The 25858-nt window shown below is 44.2% G+C and overlaps 1 protein-coding gene across 1 annotated transcript; it reads right to left on the reverse strand.

Annotated features, from left to right (window-relative positions):
- Window positions 1-2951: 2951 nt before the first annotated feature.
- LOC309688471 (A disintegrin and metalloproteinase with thrombospondin motifs 15-like) lies at window positions 2952-25790 on the reverse strand. The gene is made up of 8 exons (XM_082504249.1): window positions 24605-25790; window positions 19468-19600; window positions 17391-17558; window positions 12938-13221; window positions 12666-12843; window positions 9895-10070; window positions 9030-9205; window positions 2952-8550 (listed from the first exon to the last, which is right to left on the reverse strand). Exons 1-8 carry the CDS (start codon window positions 25556-25558, stop codon window positions 7773-7775), a joined length of 2847 nt encoding a protein of 948 aa, XP_082360375.1. The 5' UTR covers window positions 25559-25790; the 3' UTR covers window positions 2952-7772.
- Between the last annotated feature and the right edge of the window lie 68 nt (window positions 25791-25858).

Consider the following 25858-nt stretch of genomic DNA (forward strand, 5'->3'; position numbering starts at 1 on the left):
CAGCTTGGTCTTTTTCACCCGTAATAATTATAAACTGCATTCAGTGTTTTTTGTGTTAAAAAACAACTGTGCACAACTGTAAAGTGCAGAGAAGCTTTTTGTGTATTTTATGATGTGATAATGTTAAACTATGTGAGTAATACAACCAAAAGAAACAAATTTGGTGTTCTGCTTTAAATAATCTCAGCAGGTATTTGTGTTTAGATATTTGCAGAGATGTTTGGCCTTCATCACACAGCTGCTCAGAACAGTGATGGGAGGATGATGATTTGGGCCATTTTGCAGCCACAGGACTCGATTATCTTAAAATCATTGAGTTGCCCATGCATCTTTGCATGCATCTAGAGTCACATTTGAAGCCATATGTGCAACATCTAAAGCTTGGCCAACACAGTCTGACAGTCCAGTCTCACCTGACTGAAATGCTTTAGTGGGATCTTAAGAGAGCTTTGCAGAAATGAAAGCCAACAAACTGCAAAGAAGCAACACTGCAAAGAAGAGTGGGCCACAGTCATGCAAGTCAACTCCAAGTTATTACCTGTAAAGATGCTTCTACAAGCTAATGAGTGATGGGCATGCTGCCTCTGTGACTGCACGGCCTCACAGTCAGACTCACAGCAACAGTGTAACCTGAGCGCACAGACGATTGTGTTTCACTCATCAATATTTTAATATTAATCTAATTACTACAGTTAATATGAATGGTGTCAGACAGGAATGCCGAGACAACCATTGCTGGGCTCTGCAGTTGTCCGACGGTATTCAGTGCTGTTCCAACAGGTAGGTATGCAGGCTTTTCAAGAGAAACTAAACCTAAATTACATCAAACTTTATTGCTGGTTCAACCAATCCACTCACATCATCGGGTAACGTAATCTCCCCATCCTGCAGATTCTTTTTATCGCCCAAGCAGAAGTTCCAAGACGTAACATTCAGTCTGCACACGGACGGCCACGCTCACCAACCCAGCCTGTCTGCAACGCTCTGCGCCCAAAGTAAAACACATTAGTAATATATTATAATCTCACTACAGTTTGTTTTCTTCTCAAGAACTGAGCTGTGGGTGAAGTGTATCTAGTTTGATCTTTGCAAATCCACATATTTGACTTGGGTGTGATTCAGGCCAACAGTAGATAGTCATGTGGCCTTGTGCAACTTTACAAGTCAACCTTTAGGGAACTGATCTCAGACGATGCTCTGGCACAGACTGAACACTCTTCATCACATCTTATCTATAAAAGCAAAACGAGAAAGAACATCTGGTTTACTGGCTCACAGTTTTACCCATGGAGATCTAGAGGAGTTTGAAGCATATCAGTAACATATTTGGTTTAGCTGCACATTTACAGAGGAAGGACTTTTGGCTGAACAATGCCTGCTTTCGTCCTTTACAGACTGACATGCTGATCGTGAACTTCAGGCATCCAAATGAAGCTAATGCATTTCAGACTGGGAGGTAGATGCTACCCTCAGAAGGAGAGAGGAAACGAGAAGGCTCAGTAAGCATCTCCATTTCCCACACCTGCCACAGGAGGGTGTAGGGCAGGGGTGGGCAATCTCAGTCCACGAGGGCCGGTGTCCTGCAGGTTTTAGATGTGTCCTCGAACCAACACAGCTGATTTAAACGGCTAAATTAGCTCCTCAACATGTCCTGAAGTTCTCCAGATTCCTGGTAATGAACTAATCATGTGATTCAGGTGTGTTGACCCAAGGTGAGATCTAAAACCTGCAGGGACACCGGCCCTCGTGGACTGAGAGTCCCCACCCCTGGTGTAGGGTCTGCAATGGCAACGTCCTGGAGCACCACCAAGTCCAGGGCAAACCTACACATTAGGAAAATGGATGGATAAAAAAATGAAACCCAAACACGATGATAAAGCCAGACAGGATTACCTGGGTACTGGATGCTATATTTAGAAGTGGTTTACAACAAATGTCTCTTTAAGAAGAGGGAAACTTTGTGCTAAAGTCGAGTGTTTCCTTGACATATGCACACACCTGACCTCCTCCAGGTGTGGCTCTGAGGCTCACTACAAGTGAGCCTGACTTTGACCTTAGCATCATAATCAGAGCGCGATGTTTTAGGGTGAATCTGACCCCGTAAACACGTCATTACTGTTGAGAGACCTAAACAAAGGACCACAGCTAGCTGCTCGCTCTTTCCAGTGTTCACTTATGAGGTTGCAACCAAAAATCTAATTGACAAAAGAGATAAATACCCTGTGGGCCAAAAGGACTGCAGTGGGATATTTTACCCACAGCTGGAAACATGGTCAGTTTAAAAAGGATGAAAGCGTCACATTAGTACATTTTTCTCAGTGCCTAAAACAGGACTTTTATTTGTGTTAGGTAATCACAATGCCAAGTTTATTATGTAAGCAGCAAGTTGTGGGTGGGACACACAAATGCACATGTGCTGTGGACCCTACACAGGAGAGCAGCTGAGTGTTTAGCACACGTGTTAGGACGATCGTTTTTCTTTGTATGAACTTGTGCTGTCACTGAGTCCAGTACCTGGTTAAGTGTCCATTTCTCTTAAATATTGCCACAAGGAGACACATCGACCTGATTCTAGGTAGAAATGAAATGCACACACCTGTGTGTGATTCCCTGTGACAGCCTGCTTCAGCTAACCACACCTTCTAAAAAATGTTAAATATTATGGCTAATAAGTCCTTAGATGATTGGAATGATGGTGTCTGCCCAACAATGCGTCAGGCTCGCTCGCCAGGCCGGTGTGTTATTACAGCACAGTCGAGACAAGGGAGCTTAAATCAGCAGAATACCAAAGTAGATGAATGAATGTGTTTTTATCTGTAGTCATGCTTCAGTTGAGGAAGGGCTTAAGTATCAAGACTGTCTCGTGTGGTGGAAGACTGCTTGGCACAGCAGAAATATGATGTAACAGATACCAACAGGAGCGCTTCACCAAACATCCAGCCAACAACATGTGAATGTGGAATATCTGAATATCTCAATACTTTATTGTATTCAGCTAGATGAATGTATACATAGTATACAATACAAGGGACAACAGTTAAAACAATATTATATGTGCATGAATAATAAAAATAGCATCACCACCTTTTAGATGGTGTAACTGGTCCCTCTAAACAAACACAAAAAAGGTTTCTGTTAAAGGACAGAGTCGATCAATGCAAACTTCCAATAAACCCAACATTTGATCATCATGCATGAATTTATGATTCAAAGTAGAGCAACAGCTGAACCCCACTTCAGACTAATCTTATACTTTAAATATTTAATTTGAAGACAAAACAGCCAGTTTTGGAAGAAAGACGTGAACAGTCTTTGATGTGAGTCAGTTAAGGTTATTATTTTCCTCCTTATCTGATTGGACAGACCTGTGAGACCAGCGTAATAAAATGAACCTCATTGTCTCAGGTTGGGATTTGGGTTGGAGCTGGGGTCATTACTAACCACCAATCAGACACCAGAGGGTTAACGTCTTAGCATCTACGTATTTGATTGGAATTTTCACACGTTTAACATGCAGACGTTTCAATTTGTAATAGAAGAACTGCCAAAATGCATGTAAGGAATTAATGTGAAAGGGAAACCATAACCACCCGTAAATGGTTTGCTAGTGGTCTGGTGAATATTGCGAGGATAATGGCGAGTACAGACATACCAGCACGCCGTGGATCAACTCTCTGTTCAACAACACATGTTAACGCTACACCAGGGAGGAAAAACAACAGGAGCTGCTTGGTGATACATGTGATCCGTTTGTTTCCATAAGCTTCATCAGGAAAACACATTTTTCTTTTTGTAAACCACAAAGAATAAAATGTAACACTGGAGGAAACGGTCCAAAATGTTGTGTTATGAATGTAGGCAGATATAATAAATGAGCAAAAACAACAACAAAAAAATCGTTCCCTTCCTGTTGCATGTTTGTCACATGTTGTGTTATATTATTAAACACATTTAATAGCAGACAAAGATGACCGTAAATAGAAAATGCAGTTTAAATAATGATTTGATTTATTACGAGACAACAGGGACAAAAGCCGCCTGGCCTCTGGTGAAAAAGTAAAAACCTAAATATTGGTTGGGCCACACTTGGCTGCAATCAAGTGTTTGCACAAACTAACAACGAGTGTTTGACGTTGTTGTGGAGGGATTTTGGCCCACTCGTCAGTTCTTTCCGAATTGTTTTAATTCAGCTACACTGGAGAATTTACATCCTGTTTAAGGTCATGCCACAGCATCTCAGCTGGATTCAGGTCCAGACACTAACGTCCTGCGTTTCAGGTCATTTTGGCTCAAGTGGACTTCGAGGGACCATCTGACAGCCGGACAGTCGCCTTCAGGATTTCAGCAGATTTCCTGATTCCATCAGTGTTGGCAAAGCAGACCAGACACACTCCCAACACCAAGACTTTTCCTTTTATCAAAGGCTGTGTTAGTTTGACACCAAATACTGAGACTTGAACTTTCCAAAAAGTTTTTGTCTCACCAGTCCACACTTGGGGCTCATCGAGATGTTTGTGGACAATGTGAGACCATCCTACATGTTCTTTTTGGTCTGCAGAGGTTTTCTCCTTGAACTCTCCTTTGCCTCTTTCATATGTTTGGATCATGACCTCCGAGCTAACTGAGTTCTTTAATGTTGTTCTGAGGTCTTTTGTGACCTGCTGTGTGACTCACTGACACACTCTTAACTTTGGTGAGCTGGCCACTGCTGGGAAGGTTGATCACTGGTCCAGGGTTTCTCCCATCATGGGTAATGGCTCACGCTGTGGTTTTACCAACCTGACACATTGTGGTTAATCAGAGTTAATTCGTGATTTAAAGAGAGTGATTTCTCACACAGCTAAGTTTGGATAACTTTTAAACAACAATTAAAAACTGCAGTTTGTATCTACTGAGGTTTTCTTTGACTATTTCTGCTGCTGGCATTTTACTTTTAATGCTCTGTTCTTTTTAAATTCTCTGGTTGGGAGTCTTATTTATATTTTATCTATATAAATTTATTACAACTATTATTATTGACTTATTTTTTGCGTGCAGTTTTAGTGCTCCATTGTCCTGCCATCGTCTCTGAGCTTACTCATTCTGTGTCCAGTCGAGGATGTGGCTCGTCAGTAGAAATATATCTATCCTGCTAGATTTTCATCCCAGGAATTTTCCCAGGGGACTAAAGACAAATGTATCATGTCCACAGATAAATGTACAGCATGGCCCATCTGTCAGTGTCTGCAGGCGACCTAAAATGTGAAACCTTGGACTGTCTGCACAGCAAACTAAACTGGACACCATGTCGAAAGATGCTTGTGTTATATTCCACATTCTTGGCCCCATGTTGTTAAGCAGTTGCACAAGTGTTTTGTTTTTCATACACAAAGTGCTTTCGGGAGATTCTCACAGTGCATTCAGGTCTTATTTTGACTTGGAGGGATTTCTGCTGCTTTTACCACTGAACCTTTCTGTTGAGTTCAAATTCACTGATCCCTCGAAGAGCAACTGGAAGCAGCAGCTTGAATGGTTCTTCCCACAAAGTCTGTCACTGAAGCATTTCTTAGGCTCCAGTTTACGTCAAAATTACATTGCTGTCATAACTGGTTTAGACGTAGTGATAACATAGCAAGACAGTTATGATTTCTTTTTGCAATAACGGATTAATTTCCATAATCTTTAGAAGCTTTACTGAGGAGGGAAGCAAACTACAAACGTCTATTGTTTGGTCTGTAAAATGCAGGCAAACATAAGGCAGTGGTTTCACGTCACTAGTTTTGTCTGGTAAACCAGTCAAAATGCTAAATTCACTTAGAAAGTGAAGTACATTATTGTACATTTAAAGGTACAGTGGGTACAGCTGATCGTTTCTTTTGTGGTCCCTTGTGGTTTGTGCTTTATGGAGTGTCTAGTCCTAAACCATGTAACTGGAGGGATGCAGCCACAAAGCGACGGGAATAATCTGCAGAAAATGGTCTGCGGCCGATACAAACACAGGCACATTTTCATATGGGTTGTCTGCTTAACCAGGAGAACTATAGCCTTTTATTAGGTGTACATTTAGTGTATGCTAATACTGACTAATTGGGAGGACATGAGTGCATGTACAGAAAAGTCAACTTTGGCCGACCATCACCTTCTGAAATCTGAATGTGTTAAATCTTAAAGAAATAAGGAAACCTGTAAAATAATCATTTTAATCTTAGATTTGAAGGTTTTACTGAATGTGTCTACATACGTGAAGAAGCCGTGCAGCCATGTATGCTTTCATGTATAAGAACATATATGTACTTTAAAAGATACACAAAGTTACCTGGAGGTCCAGGTATTTAGTCCTAGTTTGTATATTCATGCAGGGGTTACCTAAAGGAACACAAATGGAATTTGACTCTATTTCTGAAGGTGAGTGGGGTGAACAGTAGTTCATGAATTTATCAATCCACCATTTCAAGTTTTTACCTGATCTAAAGCCTCCTGGAGGTCAGGGTTTGTCAGTACCAAGCCAGCTTCAGGTTGAGGACAGATATGAAAACCACTCTGCAGAGAGCTGTTTCACTGTGCTAAGGCTTTGTGCCAGCTTACAGGTCTTTGGCAACATAGAAGAAGCAGCTGAACATGTGTTGTTGCTCTTTGCACAAAAGACACACACATTAGAAACAGCATCATACTGACCGACTACATTCACTGTATAGAATATAATTTCAGCTCAGCTCGAAACTTACTAATACTTTGGTCATTAATTCAGGAATTCTTTGATGTTTAGCTAACCTCTCATCATCCACCAGGTCACCTGTGAGCCATCCAGAGTGAAAGGAAAACTTAACGCAAAATTTCACTCTGTGACAGGGCTCGTACAAAGACAGACAAACACACGCGCACGGTCAATTTAGAATCGCCAGTTAATCTGTGTGTCCACCGCACAGACACGGGAGACACACCCGAAATCCACACAGATAGGACCAGACTGGATTTGAACCAATCAGGATCCACCACACCACCATGTCACCCTAACACTTTCTGAGTTTCTGTGCTATTTAAACCCGTCGCTAACCCTAAAGAGTCACTAATGACCTGGATCTGTTTCTTTTTGGAGACATATAAAGCTGGGTTCTGTGTTTCATTTGTCCATATCAGACAACAGCCCATCGCACACACCAGTAACTAAAAGGAAAACGAACATGTAGAAACTGCATGGATCAAGGAGGCCTTAAATGTGACATATACAGTACCATGTTTCACATTTTCATCAGTTCCTCAGTATTGAGAGAAGTCCAGTACACAGGCAAGACATCATCACAGCACAGTAATGCTTTTGAGATCGAATCTCACAAACTTTCATTTCCTTGCTTTGAGATCTCACCCTGTGTAGGTATACCAAGAAGTTTGTGAGCGCTGTGTTTACAAGTCTTTTGAACGTTTCCGACAGCGATTAAAAGTCTTTATGTGCATAACGGAGTCTTTGAGGATGCAGCAGCTCTGCTGCAAACTCTAAGTCTTAGAAGGTCTTTTGTATATGCAGGCATCAGGTCATCGGTCCTGGAAGAGGTAGACAAACCACGAGTCAAACCTCCCGCTGCAGGTTTGACAGTTTGGGAGGGGGCGGTCTCCTTCCTTTCTCTTAGGGAATAAATGTCTGTCCTTCAGACCATGGAAGACGGCCCTCTCTGGTGTAGCCCCTTCAGTCACAGTAACAGTCACCTGACACAGCAAATGAATCATTATCATGCTGATTAGGGCTAAAGGTTCACTTGACTGCTGAAGGTAACCCACCAGGCTGCGCCTGCTCAGCTCTAGCATTGCCTCAGATTGCACAGGTCCAGCTCCTGAGGCTTCCTTTTCCCAGAGCAGTGCTCTCTGGGCAGATTCAGGCCGTTCTCGGTAATACAGCGCACCAGCCGCCTTTTAAAGCCCCTCCCACATGACTTGGAGCAGTGAGACCAAGTCCCAACATCCCACACGGGACACGGATCCCCGCATGCTCTTACTGACACGGGCCGGTCAGCACCATCACAGTCCACAGCAGGACGTCCATCCACACTCTGGCACTGTACCAGCCTCTTCTGCAGACCACTCCCACAAGTCACTGTGCACGAATCCCATCCACCTGTCACCCAGTGACTCACGGGTCTCTTCCCCATCACCTGCTTCTTAGACTCAATTTTGTTGTTATCAGCCAAGACGCTGTTCTTTGATTTATGACTTTTTTCTTCTTTCCACAGAGTCTTCTCCTCCTTGCTCTCCTTAGCGATGTAGAAGGAGTAGCGTACTCTGGGAGGAGTCATCTTCCCCACAGAGAGCACCTCCACAGTCAGAGGCTCCACCAGGGGTCTGGTGGCCTGAAGGATCTCCACAGATGTGGAGGTACCGCTGTAGCGCAGCAGGCTGCCCTTCACCAGCAGGTCACGCTCAACAGCTGACACCACGTAGTTGCCGTTCAGGAGGTACTTCCCGTGGCGGTTCTTCACGGCTAAGTAGTTTTCATCGCTGACCATTCCTCGGTAGCCCCGTTGACGGATGTCAATGTTGGACGCCCCAACGGGCAGCATCACCACAAAGTTGTAGCCATGGCTGCAAATGAAAAGGTGTCAAACACTGATGATGTCCAACCGAGTGGTTTTAAATTACAAGTGCCAAAATATCATTAATACAAACTAATTAGGTCCCATGTGTTAGTGCACAATGCAAACAACTAAACTTAGCACAATGACAGAATCCAGAATAAGACCATGTGCCATTTCTACCAGAACCAGTCTTACCAGTACATCTTCAGCCAACTACTCTCTAAACACAAGCTTTCATTTCCTGTTTTCGGGTGCCAAGTATAGCAGAACTTCTTTTTTAGGAGGTGAATTGTGTTTGTGTACAGCGAGTCTTTCAGATTAAATATGGGTTGAAATGTAACATTTGCATCTTTGTTTGAAGCTTTTTATCAAAATCGATACTTTATCTTTACGATTTGATTCCACTTTGCTGATGTACTGAATTTAGAAACATTCTGTCACATGGAGCAATGTACTAGGTAAAATTTGTATGTGGGGATTACTTACACTGGCTTGGTGAACAATCCTGAGACCTTCTTGCAGCCTTGGTTGTCCCCACCACATACACCACACTTATCAAACTTCCTGTTAGAGTCCAGCTTGCCGTCACAGCCTGCCTTGATGCATTTTCCCTGAACGCACACAGACGTAGTGTCCGGGGAACAGGGTGTCCCATCCACAACCTGCCACATTCACATCATGCATGAATACACACATCAGAGAGAGCTACCAGCCTTTGCTTTAAATAAAGCAGAGCCATAAATCACTACAAACCAAGAAGCTTCCCCAGACTGATTGCCACAACATGTCAGTGAGACGTTGGCTTGTATTTCTGCTGATTTCATAAAAGGTTGCTGAGAAGCCACAGCTGTGCAGTGATTCTGTCTCTCCATCTTTGACTTTCTCACCACTCTATTGATTCTCTGCTGCCACCAAAACATCACCTGTCACTTTAAAAGTGATGGATGTAACCATCATCTCCCAAACTGTGAATAAGGCCAAGCAGTGACACACCAACCTTTCTAACTCAAAGCTTCAGCGTCCCATCAGGTTTTGACTCCTGACTTCTGAAGTGTTAAACACTGAGGAGTTCAGATTCATTATGAAGCATAATAGTTGATAGGCCGGTGTCATGTCTGAGCTCGTTACACAGATACAAGCGTGGCAGGACTTTCATTTTGAAATTAACTGCAGCATAATGAAAGCTAGCAGTGCTGATCTTTGTACTGTGTACAGCCATCACTTATCTTTCATTTAATGAACATAATTTGCGTTCTTGAACACGTTTTTCAGTGTGTTAAGAAAGAGTTGATAGAAACAGATACAATCAGAATTGTTTCCTGAGTGGAACGGCTGAAAATCAGATGCATACCTTTGGAGCAAGGACGTAGAAGTATCCGGTCCCATTGGCACGGCAGATGAGCTTGCATTTGTCCTTGGGAGAGATGCCTGAATATTTGGGAACCCAAACCACAGACGAGCCCAGCCGATTGGTGTTCAGGTTTAGGCCGTTGAAGGCCTCGCATTGCTCCTCGCGGAAGCTTTTATCTGGAAATGAAGCAACAGCCTCAAATTAGATGTCTGTGAAGGTTCTCAGTCATCCAGGTCATTGTAGTCAAAGGAGCTTGCAAAGAAAAGCGTCTGGACTTCTTTAAGTTACTTGAAGACGTTTCACCTCTCATCCGAGAAGCTTCTTCAGTTCTAAGGTCAAATGGTGGAGAGTCCCAGATATAAACCTAGTGGGAGTTTCCCCCCACAGAGGGACAAAAGGACCCCCTGATGATCCTCTAATCGCCTGAGCCAAGGTGTGAAACTGGGTGTGGGTCTCAATCAGCCAGAGTTTCGGGTGTGTTCATTGTGAAACCTGGCCCCACCTTATCATGTGATTTCCTGAGGTCAGATGGCCCAGGATGTGAGTGGGCGTTAAGGCGTCTGGGAAGGATCTCAAAACTGGATTATAGATGGCAGACAGTTGGTGTCGTAAGCCCCGCCTCTGTTCAAAGATGGTCGCTCACAGTGGACATAGATGGCTTCTTTCACTCCTCTTTCAAACCATCAGGCTTAGAGGGAACATGTTCTGCCCGGTGGTGTTCCTGGACTGCGCTGTGCACATTGAAGAGAACGGCAACCTCAACATCGAAGTTTACCGGAAGCCCACACACACAGACCAGTACCTCCTCTTTGACTCCCATCACCCTCTGGAACACAAACTTGGAGTAATCAGGACCCTACACCACCGGGCAGAACATGTTCCCTCTAAGCCTGAAGGAAAAAGAAGGAACACACACATGTAAAGGAAGCACTCAAAACCTGCGGCTATCCTAAATGGGTGTTCTTAAAGTCAGCAAAGAGGCACAGAAAAGAAGACCAGACACCAGCGAGGGAGGATAAGAAGGACAGACGCAACAACATTGTCATCCCCTATGTAGCCGGTGTATCAGAGAAACTCAGGAGAGTTTTCTCCAAGCACGACATCCCAGTGTATTTCAGACCCAGCAACACACTCAGACAGAAACTGGTTCACCCGAAAGACAAAACGCCAAAACACAAACTTAACAATGTGGTGTATGCTGTACAGTGCAGCGAGGAATGCTCAGACCTCTACATTGGAGAGACCAAACAGCCACTTCACAAGCGCATGGCACAACACAGAAGAGCCACCTCCACAGGACAAGACTCAGCAGTCCATCTGCATCTTAAGGGCAAAGGTCACTCTTTCGAGGATGCCAATGTTCACATTTTGGACAGAGAGGACAGATGGTTTGAAAGAGGAGTGAAAGAAGCCATCTATGTCCACTGTGAGCGACCATCTTTGAACAGAGGCGGGGCTTACGACACCAACTCTCTGCCATCTATAATCCAGTTTTGAGATCCTTCCCAGACACCTTAACACCCACTCACATCCTGGGCCATCTGACCTCAGGAATTCGCATGATAGGGTGGGGCCAGGTTTCACAATGAACTCACCCGAAACTCTGGCTGATTGGGACCCACACCCAGTTTCACACCTTGGCTCAGGCGATTAGAGGATCATCAGGGGTCCTTTTGTCCCTCTGTGGGGGGTCACTCCCACTAGGTTTATATCTGGGACTCTCCACCATTTGACCTTAGAACTGAAGAAGCTTCTCGGATGAGAGGTGAAACGTCTTCAAGCAACTTAAAGAAGTCCAGACGCTTTTCTTTGCAAGCTCCTTTGACTATTCCCCAACTGGTTGGAGGCAGTCATTGGCAGCCTCTGTAAAACTGATTGCTGGAGTCGCAGCCACGCACTACAAAAGGACAGTTAGCATTGCTGGTGTTTGCTGCTGTTGCTGTGTAAAATTGGTTGACCTGTTGGCTAAGCAGCACTGAAACTGTGAAGAGTGGGATACAAATCAGACATTTAATCTGCCTTCAAATTAAAAGTTGACTGTTTTGCTGGATTTAGTGGTAAGGCACTTTTACTTTGAAAGCAAACATTCTCCATTTCCGATTTGTAGCACGTTTTCAAGTTTCATTGCTGCTCTGTGGTTAATATCTGACATCGTGGCATGTTTTATAGAAACTAAAGTTTGGAGGTTGTGTGACTGATTCCACCTGGTGACAGACAGCAACAGGTCCAGAGTAAATGAGGTTGTGAAAGGGTCCTCGACCAGCCTCTAGGCCTGTGTGAATGAGCTCTAAGCTAGCCAGCTGTTAGCTTGCAGCAGTGCCGTTTTACTTAAGAACCAACTAACTTTTCATTAATTAAATAATCTTAATGCTGAGCTGACTTAATTTCTTCGAACACAGAGCAGAAACTGTCGTACCAGGTTAGCACTAGCTAGTCCCATTAATGCTGCTGTTTCTGTGCTTATGAAAACTGTTAGCAAGTAAGCTAACAGGAAAATGACAAAGCAAAGTCTATGAGGTATTTATACACCTCCCTGACTGTTTTTAAATTTTCTGACTAAAACTGAAGAAAATTTTAAAAATACTGAACACATGTTTGCATTTTAATCTAATGCTAATCTAATACTTGGATATAGGCTTAAGGAGCCCTCCTTGGGGGATTTATTGCAGGATTTTGCCACCTTCTGTTTGAATTACTTGCCATCACTGGACAAAAATAGTTATGGTTGCTAAGGTTTATTTTTATGGTGAATGGTCCGAGGATCAGCGTACCTGTGTCAGGACAAGGGCTGAGGTTACAGGAACGGTACTTGACACGAAGGCCGTAGCAGTATTTGCCTCCGTTTTCAGGGACAGGGTTGTTGCACTGTCTTCTTGCCAGCTGAACTCCGCCTCCACAACTTCTGGAACAGTCACCAAATGAACCCCACTTCCCCCACCGACCATCGACCTGAGACAAAAGAACGATCAAAGCTGTTCACTAGTCTGTGACAAAAATGCTGGAGCAGGATGGGATGCTGCTTTCTTTCCACACCCCGTCTCACCTTGATGTGCTCAGTGCTGTTCTTCACAGAGCAAGCCCCCTGGTAGCAAACCTTGCCGTTGCCACAGCTTGTGCCATCGGCCCAGGGGAAATGTCGAGTTTGGCAGACCAGCTGTCCTCGGGCCTTTCCCGTGCACCACAGCTTGGAGCAGGGCTGCATGTAAGGGCAGGGTTTGGAGCCGGGGCCAAATGCAAGCTCACACTGACGGTGCAGGCTGTAGCTGGAGCCGGGCAGGTTGTCGGGCAGTGTCAGCTGCTTCTGAGGCTGGTCCAGCAGACAGTCTCCTAGAAACACACCGAGAGTAACAGCAAAGCTTTATTCGTGGAGTGATCAGTTTCTTTAAATAGCTAATCAATATTATTACAAAAGGAGAAAAGCCTTATTTGCATGTAGGTGATGCTGATTGAGAAAAACCTGTTATGTAGTTTATCTATGCACTAACAAATGTTTGTAGCTGTTCACTGAGCTCACTGTTTCTTACACCCTTGAATGTTTTGGTTCAGTCTCTTTACTCTCATCATTTTGTGCAGCAGGAAATGTGTGCACTACACTACATCACCTACCCAGTACCAAACAAAGTCTGCAGCTAGCATACGAACACTTTGCAGCTAAAAATGGGATGAAGATGTGAGGCGGTGACGAGAGCAAACACAGAACAGATGAAAGAAATGTAAATTGTGCACTTGTGTTTACCAGGTGGAAAGAAGCATGGCTGTCAATAAATTCAAACATTTCAGCACTGAATGTTGCCGGTCCTCTTTTCTCAGAGTCTGGTCATAGTTGAAAAACAGCTGCGACATGAAAGTTGAATGAATGTCACAGAGGATAAGAGTCTGACGTGTTCACTATGTCACTAAAGAAACACAGTTTAAATGTACAGAACTGTATGGGAAGTGTTTAAAAACAGGAAACAGGCTCTGACAAAGCCGGTCTGCCTGCACGGCCACGCTGTTCTTTGGGCTCCTGTTCATTATTATCTGTATTTGTCTTTGCAAAAACCTCGTCTATATTTCTCCCCTTGCAAGTGATGGTCTGACGCGACCTTTATTCTCCGAAACATCGAGTTCAGTTTTTGGCGTCATAACATAGCTGTGGACGGGACATCGGGACTTGGATGATGCTTCCTGTCACCTGAACGTGTGAAAACTCATTCGAGGTCACTGAGCTTCATCAGTCAGTGGAAATTTAATTGAAAATGTAACCAGTGTGCGTTCACCTCACGCATTCATTTTGATCTGTTTTATATGACACTGACGCTGAGGTACATTTAGGTAAGTTAATGTAAGGTCCTGGCAGGGAGATAAACAATGATGCACGTTTAACATTATGTCGGACTTAAACCTGCAGCATCAAAGCCTATGGAAGACAGGCACTGCTTGAACTTATAAATAATGTGTGAACAAGCAGAGTGTGCTCTGCATGAGACGGTGCAGACGCCTGATCGTGTTTAGTTTAAGCTAATGACTCAGCACTGTTAGCTTGTTCAGGTTCATTTGCTTGTTTTAGGAACGGCAGTCGTTGGTAGCTGGAGATTAGGGGTGATATAATAAATTAGTACATTTAATGACTTCACTTACAGTCACCCTCAGGATGGTTAATCACTCTGTTGGTGTATTTATAATCCAGAATAGAACAAATGTGTATTGTCATTATAACAGTGTTACAGTGAAAAAGCGTCCTGCTTCTCTGCTGTACGTCAGGGCGTGTAAAATAAACTGAGAGAAAGGTAAACACAGGTACAAATAATACTGGAAAAGGAAAATAATACATTTTATTCTAAAACAATAACATAATATAGAATCTGTATTTTTAATGTGTGAGCTGTACGTCCTCCAAGAAGGCAGGAGGAAAGAACAGGTGATGTTCACAGTGAGTGGGGTCCTTTGTAAAACAGATGGAGTCAGTGGGGAGCTGTGACGCCGTCACCACCTGCTGTGGATTCTTGTTGTTCGCTGTGAGCAGCTGGTCAACCTCAGCACACGGCAGCAGGTCAGGAGTGTTGAAGACTGAGGCTACGTCCACACTAATGCGCTTTCGTTTGAAAACGCATCATCTTCTCTGCGTTTTGGCCGCCCGTCCACACTGAGACGCCATTTTCCCCGAAGGAAAACGCAGTGTTTAGAAAACGCTCTCGAAAACGAATTCATTTGGAGACGGTGCTTTTGCGTCGCAGTGTGGACAGCGAAAACAGAGACTTTCAAAAACGATGATGCACTTTAGTCATGTGATGCAGTCACGTGGCCAATTAACCTAAGATAGCGGAGGACGTTATACAGCAGTTGTTTTGTTTGCTCTCAGTTTTGTCAGCCCTAGTATTCTCACTCGCTTTTGCACCTTTGTACTTTTGTGTTACTCGCAGCAGCAACTCCACCTCGTTGCTAGTCCATTTAAAAAACCCGCTGCTTTTCCTCGACATCTTGCCGACGTTTCAAAGAGCCGGAAAGTAAATAAGACAGAAACGAGGCAGGTCGAATCTTCTTGCGTTTCACGCGTGCGCAGTAATAAAATGTGAGCGTTTTGGGCCGTTTCAATGTGGACGCACAACTCTGTGAAAACGACAGAAAACGATAGTGTGGACGCCGAGTGTTTTCAGACAAAAACGCCGTTTTCAAATCTATCCTGGCCAGCGTGGACGCAGCCTGAGAGAAGTTGAGTCAGCAGGTGCTGATGCAGACGATGGATTTGAATGTGACGATCTGTTGTGAAGATACTCACACCTACCACATATTCCCTCTCTACCTCCTCTCTGTGCAGGCAGAGGACCGACAGCTCAGTGCACTTTGAGTTCCAAACTCCACTGTTTCTTTATTCCCGTTAGGTCCAGGTTATTGTGACAGCACTAGTCTGTCAGATGCTGCTTCACTGTTCAGGAAGGCCTGAGAGAAGGTTAGTCTTATTGGAGCTTGTAGGACTACAATGACCTCAGTCCACTGATGGCACTGGGTGTTTTGGCTGGAGGACAGCCGGCAGCTTGTAGATAGACATAATGTGTTTCCTTATCCAGAGAGCGTAGGAGGAAGTTTATGAAACCGTGTGTGAGGTTACAACTTCAGAATTGAATAGCTGTGCCTGCTGAAGCAAGAATGTCCACCTGTGTTCTCTAATATCAAGTAATATTCCATAATAAATGCATCGATATTATACTTCTCATGTCCTTGGCAGTTATTGCTACATTAAGGTAAACTTGGAACCATCATATATTCCATAACATATGAGAAACGTCCTCGGCTCTCTTGATCCATGGCCTCACCGGAGAAATCTTCATGATGACTTTATGGTCTCAATCACTAATTTAAGGTCTTCAAATGCAACACCTGCATGTTCTCCTCTACCTGCGCGGGTCCTCTCCAGGTGCTCTGGCATCTCCCCACTGTCCAAAGACGTGCACCTAGTGGTGGCACAGGCTGCACCTTTCACCTCATGATTGATAGCTGGCGTATCGTTCAGCACCACATAAGGAGAAGAGGATGGGTGAAGATTGCAGCCCCCAACAACAAACAGGTGATATCATGAGGTCTATGTACATCGTTTACATACAGTCGGTGGTTTTCTCTGATTCTGGCTCAAAACTCTAACATGTAGTAAAAAAACAAACTCTCATCCAAAGAAGACCACAGGAAACAGAACCCAGACTGAAAATCAACAGAATCCAGATGGGACGTCCACCATGTCTCTTACTGATGTCTGACTGGCAGATAACACTAATCACTCTGTTAACTTGTCTTTTAGAAATTTGCTCTTGGCTAGAAATGAAGAAACCGAGTGATCCGTCAGAAAAACAAGATTTCTGGACGAGGATCCAGAATTTTCATTTCACGTACACCAGTTAAGTACAACTTTTTTATCAAATCTGAACTGATGACAACTTAACGTCATATATGAATGAAATGCTGTGGCCTTGCCTCGGCTGTTCACCAGTCATGTAAAACAACTGTGTGACCAGTTGGTCCACATCAAGCCTCAGCATCCGCGTTCTGCCTGACGACAGGTGAGTTTCGTTTTCACCTCGATCACATTAGGGGGGCGTGCTAAGCCGTCAACAACCACTAAAATGTTGCCCCTGCAATGACAAACAGTATTTATATAAAATTCTCTATAACCAACATCTTTATAGTTTGTAAAGTCATTTGACTAATTACTACGTGTGCACCTTTTAAAAGTGGCCTGGTTCTAACTAAACACTCCAGTGATAAACTTGCTTTAGATAAATTGCTCCGACTTTTTAAAATAAAACAATATGATTGTGAGGCACAGTTCAATAACTGAATCCAAATGATTGAAAACATGTTAAACAGAAATATCATTTGGCATGAAATCAAGCAGAAATTACAGGCAAAAAAAACATTTTGTGGGTACAGTCAGATTGCTACCAGCTGAGAGCTGGATGACGACGCCTGGACATAATTAGATGTTAATCAGAGTCCAGAAACATAAGCAGGAAGTGTTTACTAACCGTGACCTCTGTCCAGGAACTCGGTAACGATGGCTGCACTGCACACAGACCAGGGTCGGCTCCTGTCTATCTGAATCAGCGTGGGAGACATCATGTGGTTGTCCTTTAGTTTCCCAAATACCTCCTCACATGCCTTCACATTGTCATGGGGCATGTTGAAAACGTGGCCTGAGGGAAAACAGTGGGAAGAGGAGGACTCATTTTGGTTCTGTTTTCAGTAAAACACGAGCACAATGAGTTCGTGCGGAGATAAAGAGAAATGCGAACATATTAATGCAAAGACAAATCGTTTACATACACACAGCAGCTCTACTCAGTCATCTGAAGCTGATGTCAGGAACAGAGCACTTTATTTCCAAAGGAAATCATTACGTTCCCTAAATACAAGCAGTGCCTTCCAAAATAAAAAAGAAACATAAACTGTGGTTTTAATGCGGTCGTTCATGAGACCGGATTATTTCGAGGGGGAACTTGTGTAATTACTTAACATATATGAGGACAGTGTAAACCAATGCCTCTCCTGGGCCTCTCGGGTTACTCGTGCATCTGGTTTCAGGCTAAAGCCCTCTGTTTTTCAGCAGGTTTCTCAGCGGTCACTCAGTCTCAGGAGTTTTTACAAGTTTGTGCAGTTTAATGCTATCTATTACTAAACATTAAGGCAGCAGGCGGAGAAGAATTACCTATTTATGTTTTCATTAGGAGTCACAGATTTATGCTGGTAATTTAGCTAGCTAATAGGCTCTTCACAAATTCTGGAAGAATTTTACAAAATGAATTTATTATGGTGCACAATCACCGTAATACATTGAAACTAGGATTTCATATAACCTGGTAACTGTCATGTCAGAATAAAAACATTATCCAGAGTATGTCATGGTTCTGGGTCTGTGAGCCAGTGTTGTGTGTATTTTAGTTTTATTTAATCGATTACTGTATTTTTCTCCATGTTTCCTGTCTTATTTTGAAAGAGTGTTGTGGTCTTTGGTCATTGTGTTTACTTTCACTTCCCAGTAGCGTCATTAGGTTCATGTGTATCAGCTGTGTCCTCGTGTGTTTTCATTACCCTAATCACCCTTGTGTGTATTTCGCCTGTGCTTTTCTGTTTAGTTATTGTCAGGTCGTCTGTCATCCCCCCCATAGTCACAGTCACGGTGTTTCTCAGTGTTTCTGTTCATTTAGTTTTTATGTCTAACTCCTGCCACCAGGCAAATAAAGGCTCGCTTTTCATTAAAACCCAATCAGCATCTGCTTTTGGGTCTTATTTCCAAATACACCGGCGCACCCCGCCGCGACAGAGTAAAAACGAAGTGATGTTTGTGGGTTGCGTAAGAGGCTAAGCTAATGAGGCTAACCTGGCTACAGCCAGCCTAACAAAGAAAAGCACTGGGGGCAGGGCTAAGAGCTAGCTGTTTGTGCCAAAGTGTACTTTGTAACAGTACTCAGTAGAGCTTGGATGAAGCAGGCGAGCCATTCCCAGTATCTTCAGACCTTTATGCTAAATTGCTTGCTGTAGCTAATAGCTAACTCACAGACACAACAGTAGTATGAATCTGCTCGTGTCACTCACTTCCACCCCAAATGTTCGGAGATGAACAATAGTTTATGTATGTAGTTTACAATTAGCAGCCACTGCTGGACATACCAGTAATATTTCCTGTGCTTTCGTTGCCCCTTTCCTTTCCACAGACTGGCTGGATTGTTAAAGATGTTGCTTTATGATATCAAATGAAATAGTTGAGATTTTTCACAGCAGCCATTTGCAGCTGCCAGAATACAAAGTTACATGGTGTGGCTGCTCGGTGAAACACTGAGCGCTGCTTTTGATTGTAATGATACTGATTTTCAAACACAGCATCAGATGAAGGCAATTAAATTGACAGATTGAAACCCACCAGTCCCCCAGGATCAAGACCAAGAACCGCAACCATACAATTCACCATGAAAATAATAAGTCCCACAGGCCGGGCTAGTCTGCGCACTGATTATGCACATACAAGTTTGTCAAGCCCCAAATAAAAAGTCATTCTGTGGTCGTGTTGGTTTAGCATGAGGTGCATAATGTGAGAAAACTTCTGACCAAGTTCATGAGCAGTCGTGAAAGCCGAGGGTAAGCCGTCATCCTCGATGACGGAGCAGCTCCTCTTCGGGTCGCACATGGTCCCAACATCAGCCATCCCCAGCGTATCGCAGGTCGTGGCTCCACAAAGATCCTGGTGACACAGAGACAAATGTGTGCTTCTTTATTCTCATTGGAAGCCTGAAAAATCAGATTGGACTCGGGCCATGTTCCAAACATGCTATGTGTGGCTGGGCCCTGAGCAACACATTGAACAGACCATGAAAGGAACTAATTCAAAGCATGTGGGAGTGTGGTTTGCTTATTCCCTGTTCTTAAAATATATTGAAGCAGAGGGTCGGGGGAGATGGGCTGCCACAGATTTCCTCTTTGTGTTTCTGTACAGAGGTAAGAATATACCTCCAGCGCAGCGCAGAGTGGAATAAATCCACAGGAATCTATCTGACTGTGTTCATCGCAAAGTCTGTTCCCATCTACTCTCTGCTTACATTCACCCATTCTTAATTTACAGAACAGTTCAAAGTAAATTGTTGGTTTTATGTGAACATCTGATGTTTTTATATTGATAAGAATCAGTCTGTTGTTTTATTTGTTGTCTGAGCACCTTTATTAAATATATATTTGTCCTGATATGTCCTGTTGTACCCTCTGTACAACATTTTAGAGAAAACCTGTAGTTTCGGAGCACCCAGATGCCACCAAATGCAGGTTTCCCCCCGAAATGCAGACAGTACTTTAACCTACACTTGATGTAAACTTCACAGCACTCCTTCAAAGTGGTATTCAGAGTAAAACTCCACAGTCTGCTGCACCAGAACTGAACACAGTCGTGTGCCTTTATGGTGGCTGCTGGTTCTAGAAAAGTAATTTGATTGAATTGCAAAAGTGTCATGATTGAAGTAAGTTGTACAGAGGAGTCGTCTGTACTCAAAACAAAACTTCAAGACAAAAACTTCAAGACAAAACTTCCAAAACCAGGATGATCCCCACACCTGTGCCCACATTTACAGCTGTGGTGTTATCTTCTAGCTATGCTGTTAATGTGGTTTGAGAACAAGGAGGACAGATCACTGGTGGTTTTGTCCAAACTGAAACATTTCAACAAGTGTTGGGTTGGTTTCCATGTGTGACACTGAGGGTCCCCAGAGGAGCTCTCCTTTGGATTTCAGTCGTCTCCTAAATCAGCACCAATGTGCAAAGATTCAACATCGAGTATCAGAGGTGTTTATGTTCCTTCCAGAAGAACACTGATGTGTTGCTTCATGAGGTGCTGGCCTTGCTGTAACCACCAGTGGATCAAATTTTGAAAATGGTCGTTGCTTTAATTTATGGCTGTGTTTATATAAAACTGGCGTTCCCATCAGCCTCAGGTGTATACTGCGCTTGTTGTTAACAAATGTCAGCGTTACAAAGTGATGAGTTATATAGTGTGGTTTTTCAAGCGATCGGCTGAAGGAAAAGGAAAGGCCCTTAAGGATTTGGAAAGCATCTTTCTCCCTCTGCCTCAGTGGGATGCAGCTGCTGAGCAGGATGCATCCAAACTTACAGCTGTGTCAGCGAGCATGTTGAAGTTAGCTAGCGAGACAGCCGACAGGTTGGACTGTGCATTTCGGAGTGATTTGCGTGAATCTTCGCGGGCTGATAATTGCGGTCTGGCATGTGCTTCCGATTTTGTGATAATGACACCTTTTGATGGCAGTGCTGCTTGTTCTTCTGGCTGCTCTCTGTAGGGGTCACCATGGTAGATCATATCCCAGCATCCTCCTCTCTCACACCAACCCTTTGCATGTCCTCCTTCACTATTTCTATAAAACTCTTCTTTTTCTTTTACTCAAAATGTGGAGCTTCCTTGCAGCTCTACAATCAACACGCTTTGTTGAACATACCTGCGATCCGTCCTCTGCACTTGTCCATCTCAGCTTTGCCTCTCTTTGCCTACAAACACTTCTGTCACACATCACAAAGTCTCACGAGCATAATGTAAACCTTCCCTTTACAAATCAACCCTGACACTCGCCCCACCGACTCCACCCTGCCAGCACTGCCTTACTTCTGCTTTCATCTTCTCTCCATAGCATTTCCCCATGCTATCTTCCATCTGCTTCCTTTACAGATTCCAGCGTCGTCCGCAAACATCATAATCCACAGAGATTCCTAGCTGACCTCATCCGTTAGCTGGTCTTGCTGCCAGCAAAGCGAGCCTCAGAGTCAGTAGTGTACCACAGTTCTGGCCCCTTGGCTGGGCCACCACCACCACAGCTCAGAAACCACACTAGCGAGGTTTCAACTCAAACTGTCACTCTGAGAGACATTACCAAGCTTGTTGCTGGTTATTTGTTGTGGCTATGGTGTCGTGGTTAACCACACTTACCTAATACAAACCTGATGGCGATAGAGCTAGCACAGCCAGAGCTACATTAGCCAATAGGCTAACACTCTCTGTGCAGTCTAACCAACGTGTCCACGCTAACACTGTTTATTTTTGATAACTTAGTAACATGACAAGTCACAGATTGTAATGTAACAACTCACTATGAACACTAAGTGACACTAACAAATACAAATTGGTGAATGAGTACGACGTTTCCACTGCTTACGTCCACATTAGTCTGTGACTTTAGCTTAGAGCATCGCTGCACACGCTGCACCTGCTTGGTGTTCAACATTACAGCAAACTGTATTTTCCCACTGAACAACTTCTTGGAATAATGGCCACAATTCAACGATTATCAGTAATTTTGTAGCAAAGTTCTGTCACGAGGCTCACTGAAAAGGTTTCTTTGTGTCTCTGCTTCATTATGTCAAGTCAGGAATGATTTTGTGGCCAAGTGGCTTTCATGTACCTGTGTGTTCCAAGTAAATATGAAGACAGCTGAAAATGAACTTGTTAACCCAGTGTTGGCCCAGTAAGGCTGTAACACACACTGCCAACCATGTGTACTCCACACATCTTAGACTTCATAACCTATTGCATTATTTTTTCCAATGCAGCAGCTGGAGTCACTGTGCCCTACAAGGACAACAGCACTGGACCTGGACTTTCCTATATATAACAGTGTGATTAAGGGATGGTTCCCAACACTGGAACAATTTTTCATTCTTTTTGACGTAAATGTTTCTGTATGTTGCTACGTGTTAAGCAAAGGAGGCCGACGTGTATCAGACCGTCAGCCAAAGTGGACCTAATGGAAAAATGACCCCCGATAATGAGCAGGCATTGAAGAGGGAGAGACGGAGAAGTAAGAATCAGCCAGTGTTTACAGCTCTGGTGACCACATGGGATTATCTGACAGCTGTGAACAGGCTGAACTCTTCAGACGGTGCCAGCTTACATCAGCTTGAATAAATGAGGGAGTCGTTGGAATTCTAGCTGGATTCTTACAGAGTTTTTGATAGTATGAAGATGGCCACTACAGGCAGATAGTAATCCAGTTCTTATTCGGCTGAGGCAGATAGAGGTGAGGTCTTTCATGGAAAGAACTGGCTCAGCTGGTCTTTTCCACTGACGCACTGCAGCAGCCAACAGAAAAGGGGACTCGCAGAGCTGTGCAAGTCCTGGGATGTAGCTGCACCTATACTGAGCCTACTGATCACTAGTGATGGGTAAATGTGGCAGCTGTGCAGGAATCATAACAAGTCTCCACAGTGACACTGGCCATTTGTGTTATCATCACATCTTGATAACGATAGCCTGTGACACAGAGTCACAGACAAGCACTGTTGCCGCCACTACTGCTGCTGCTGAGGATTACTCTTAAGGTCTCTGGGAGTTTGCATCGTCGTCAGGCTTGCTCTACACTCTAACAATCAAACCTAGAAGCAACAAGTAAGCCACCTTTTAAAACTGGGGTGATAAACACGACAACCTTAATTAGCTGTGGTCGTGTGAAATGGGTGTTTGAAACCCTGCAATGCTGGAAAGTCAGTATCAAACTACTGGTTACAAACTCAGGGCCCCTAGTCTATTTATACCACCCACTAAAGACATACTAATCAAATAGTTATAAAAACACGAAACAACCACAGAAATGCAAAACAGCTCAAAAAAGCTGTGAAACAATTACAAGGAGGTGGAGAAACACTAAATCCCTGCAAAGAGACAGTTTCAAACAGCAATGCAAAGAAAAAAGACACAGAGACGTAGTGTCGAGATGAAGAGACGTGAAGTAAAAGCAAAACAAACAGAGACACGAAACGACCTCAAGCAATCAGCAACAACTGCAAAGGGGAGCAAAGTACTACGAAAGATACTACGAAACACAAACCCACATGATGCCCAAAAGAACAGCGATGAGGCCCAACAAAGACGTGTAAATGACTACAGAGATACAAACGACCCCAACAAAAACTCACTGTGTGACGTAAACAGACGCAAACATACAAAGAGACAATCAAAACATCAAACAACCTGAGACAGACACACAATGATTACATCAATGGTCTCAAACTTACATGAGCTGTGGGCCACTGCTGGCACTGTCGTCTCATTGGACGGACACTTTATGTTCAAGTAGTACAAAAACAAACAAATAAACAAGAAAACACCCACAAATATTTCCTAAAATGTTTTGTTTGTTTGTTTTTAAAATTTCAAATACTGTATAAAAAGAGCAAACTGCAAACGTGAACACAGATTTTAACTAACTGGATCCTTTCATTGAACACACACACTGGTGCTGTCTGTGCACACGTGGCAGCACTGCTGCTGTCGTTGTGTTCGTGTTTAACAAATCAAACTGCAGACATGAGTGCGAGTCTGTCACTGAGTAACACAGCCTCAGTGTGTTTGTGCTCTCTGCTCATGTCGCCTTCATGTTAAATCATTTTGGGCTTCTTAAAGAACTTATTTTAACATTGCACTCGACAACAAGGGACAAACTGCGTTATTTCTTCATGTCAGCAAGTAGGGCTGACGTGGTCCACAAGTGGCCCCCGGGCCACAGGTTTGAGACCCCTGGATGACACAATGCATCTACTTCAGCTACAGCTGTGTTTTAGTCTTGGTGTCTAAGTGAACAGGGGGCCCTGTATGTGTTTGTGCCCCAGACTCCAGGATCTGACCATCCATCCATGAGTGCAGTAGTTCTGTTCTCTGCAGCAGCCACATCTCTAATGCAGCTCTGGCTCTTTGACCTACCTGTTTGGTGAACAGAATGGCTGTGTCCCAGTACTCGGGGTGCTTGTCACTGTGTTTATTTAACTTCTTCTGCCAGGAGCAGAAGTTGCGCAGAGTCAGAGCAGCATTACTGGAAACTTTCGGTCCCTTGTCATCGTCGTTTATCACCATGAAGCCCACCACCACTATGTTTATGGAGTTGAGGATGCTGGGGTGCTTGTAAAGCCTGGCTGCTACTGACATGAGGGTCAGAACGTAATGCTTTAGGCCATCCCCGTGAAATTTAGCCATAGATTCATCTGCCACAACCAGCACCTCCACAAACCTGGGGACGGCGGCGAACCTCTTAGACCTCCCCAAGGAATTGAGCACAGTCTCGGTCAAGCCGTCCGTCTCCAGTTCTCTCATGTACTTGTATCTCTCCAGGGAGACGGTGAAGTTGGTGTCAGGTGGAACTTCACACCTGCTGGTGAAGTTTCCAGCTGAGTGCGCTGGGCGTCTGCGGCGGCGAATGATATGCGTCCTGTCGAAGGAGTTTCCACGCACAGAAGCGGCCCCTGCGTCTTCAGTCTCGGTCTGGCTAATAAAATATTCCACGCCGTTATAGAAGAATCCCCCCTGCAGGCCTTTGCACAGGCTCAGCGCGGCAAAGGAGTCGGGGTCTGCGTTGACATAGCCGGAGTAGAAGCATTCCCTGAATTCAGAGCCTGCAAAGGTGTCGGGTGCTGAAACACTCCCAGCTGCAATGAAACTGGAATCTGGAGACAGATGGAGGTAAAAATCCTCTCTGAATGCACGAAGTCTAAACACGATCTCATCTTCATTCATCTGCTCGGCGCGCCGGTGCAAATACACTCCGGGCTTTTTCTGACTCAGGCGAACAGGTCTGCAGAAATCGACCTCCATGCAATGTGTCACCTTCAAATAAAGCAAGAACTGCGTAAAAAGAACGAAAGAACTGCTCGGCATCGCCATCTCTGCTCCCACTCGGGACAGTCCGCCGTTCAAGAAGTTGTGCGCAATGGCACCAAGCTCAGCCCATGCGTCTTTTAAAAGCCTATGCACTCGCGCGTCCTCCCTGCTGCTTTCCCATCTTGCACCGTTTCCTGTCTGCACGCGAACTTCTCTGAGCTGCTCAGTTTTAAAGTCGCGCTAAACTCGAGCATCGCTGTCAAACAGAAATCTGAGTGCGTGTGCAGGACGGAGCTCATTGGCCAGGCTGCGCGCTTTGTGCTGCAGAGCGCAGCCACTTGTAGCTCTCCAAATATTATTGTT

Source organism: Aulonocara stuartgranti (genome assembly GCF_965226115.1).
Source record: "Aulonocara stuartgranti genome assembly, chromosome: 14".
Taxonomy (NCBI): Eukaryota; Metazoa; Chordata; class Actinopteri; order Cichliformes; family Cichlidae; genus Aulonocara; species Aulonocara stuartgranti.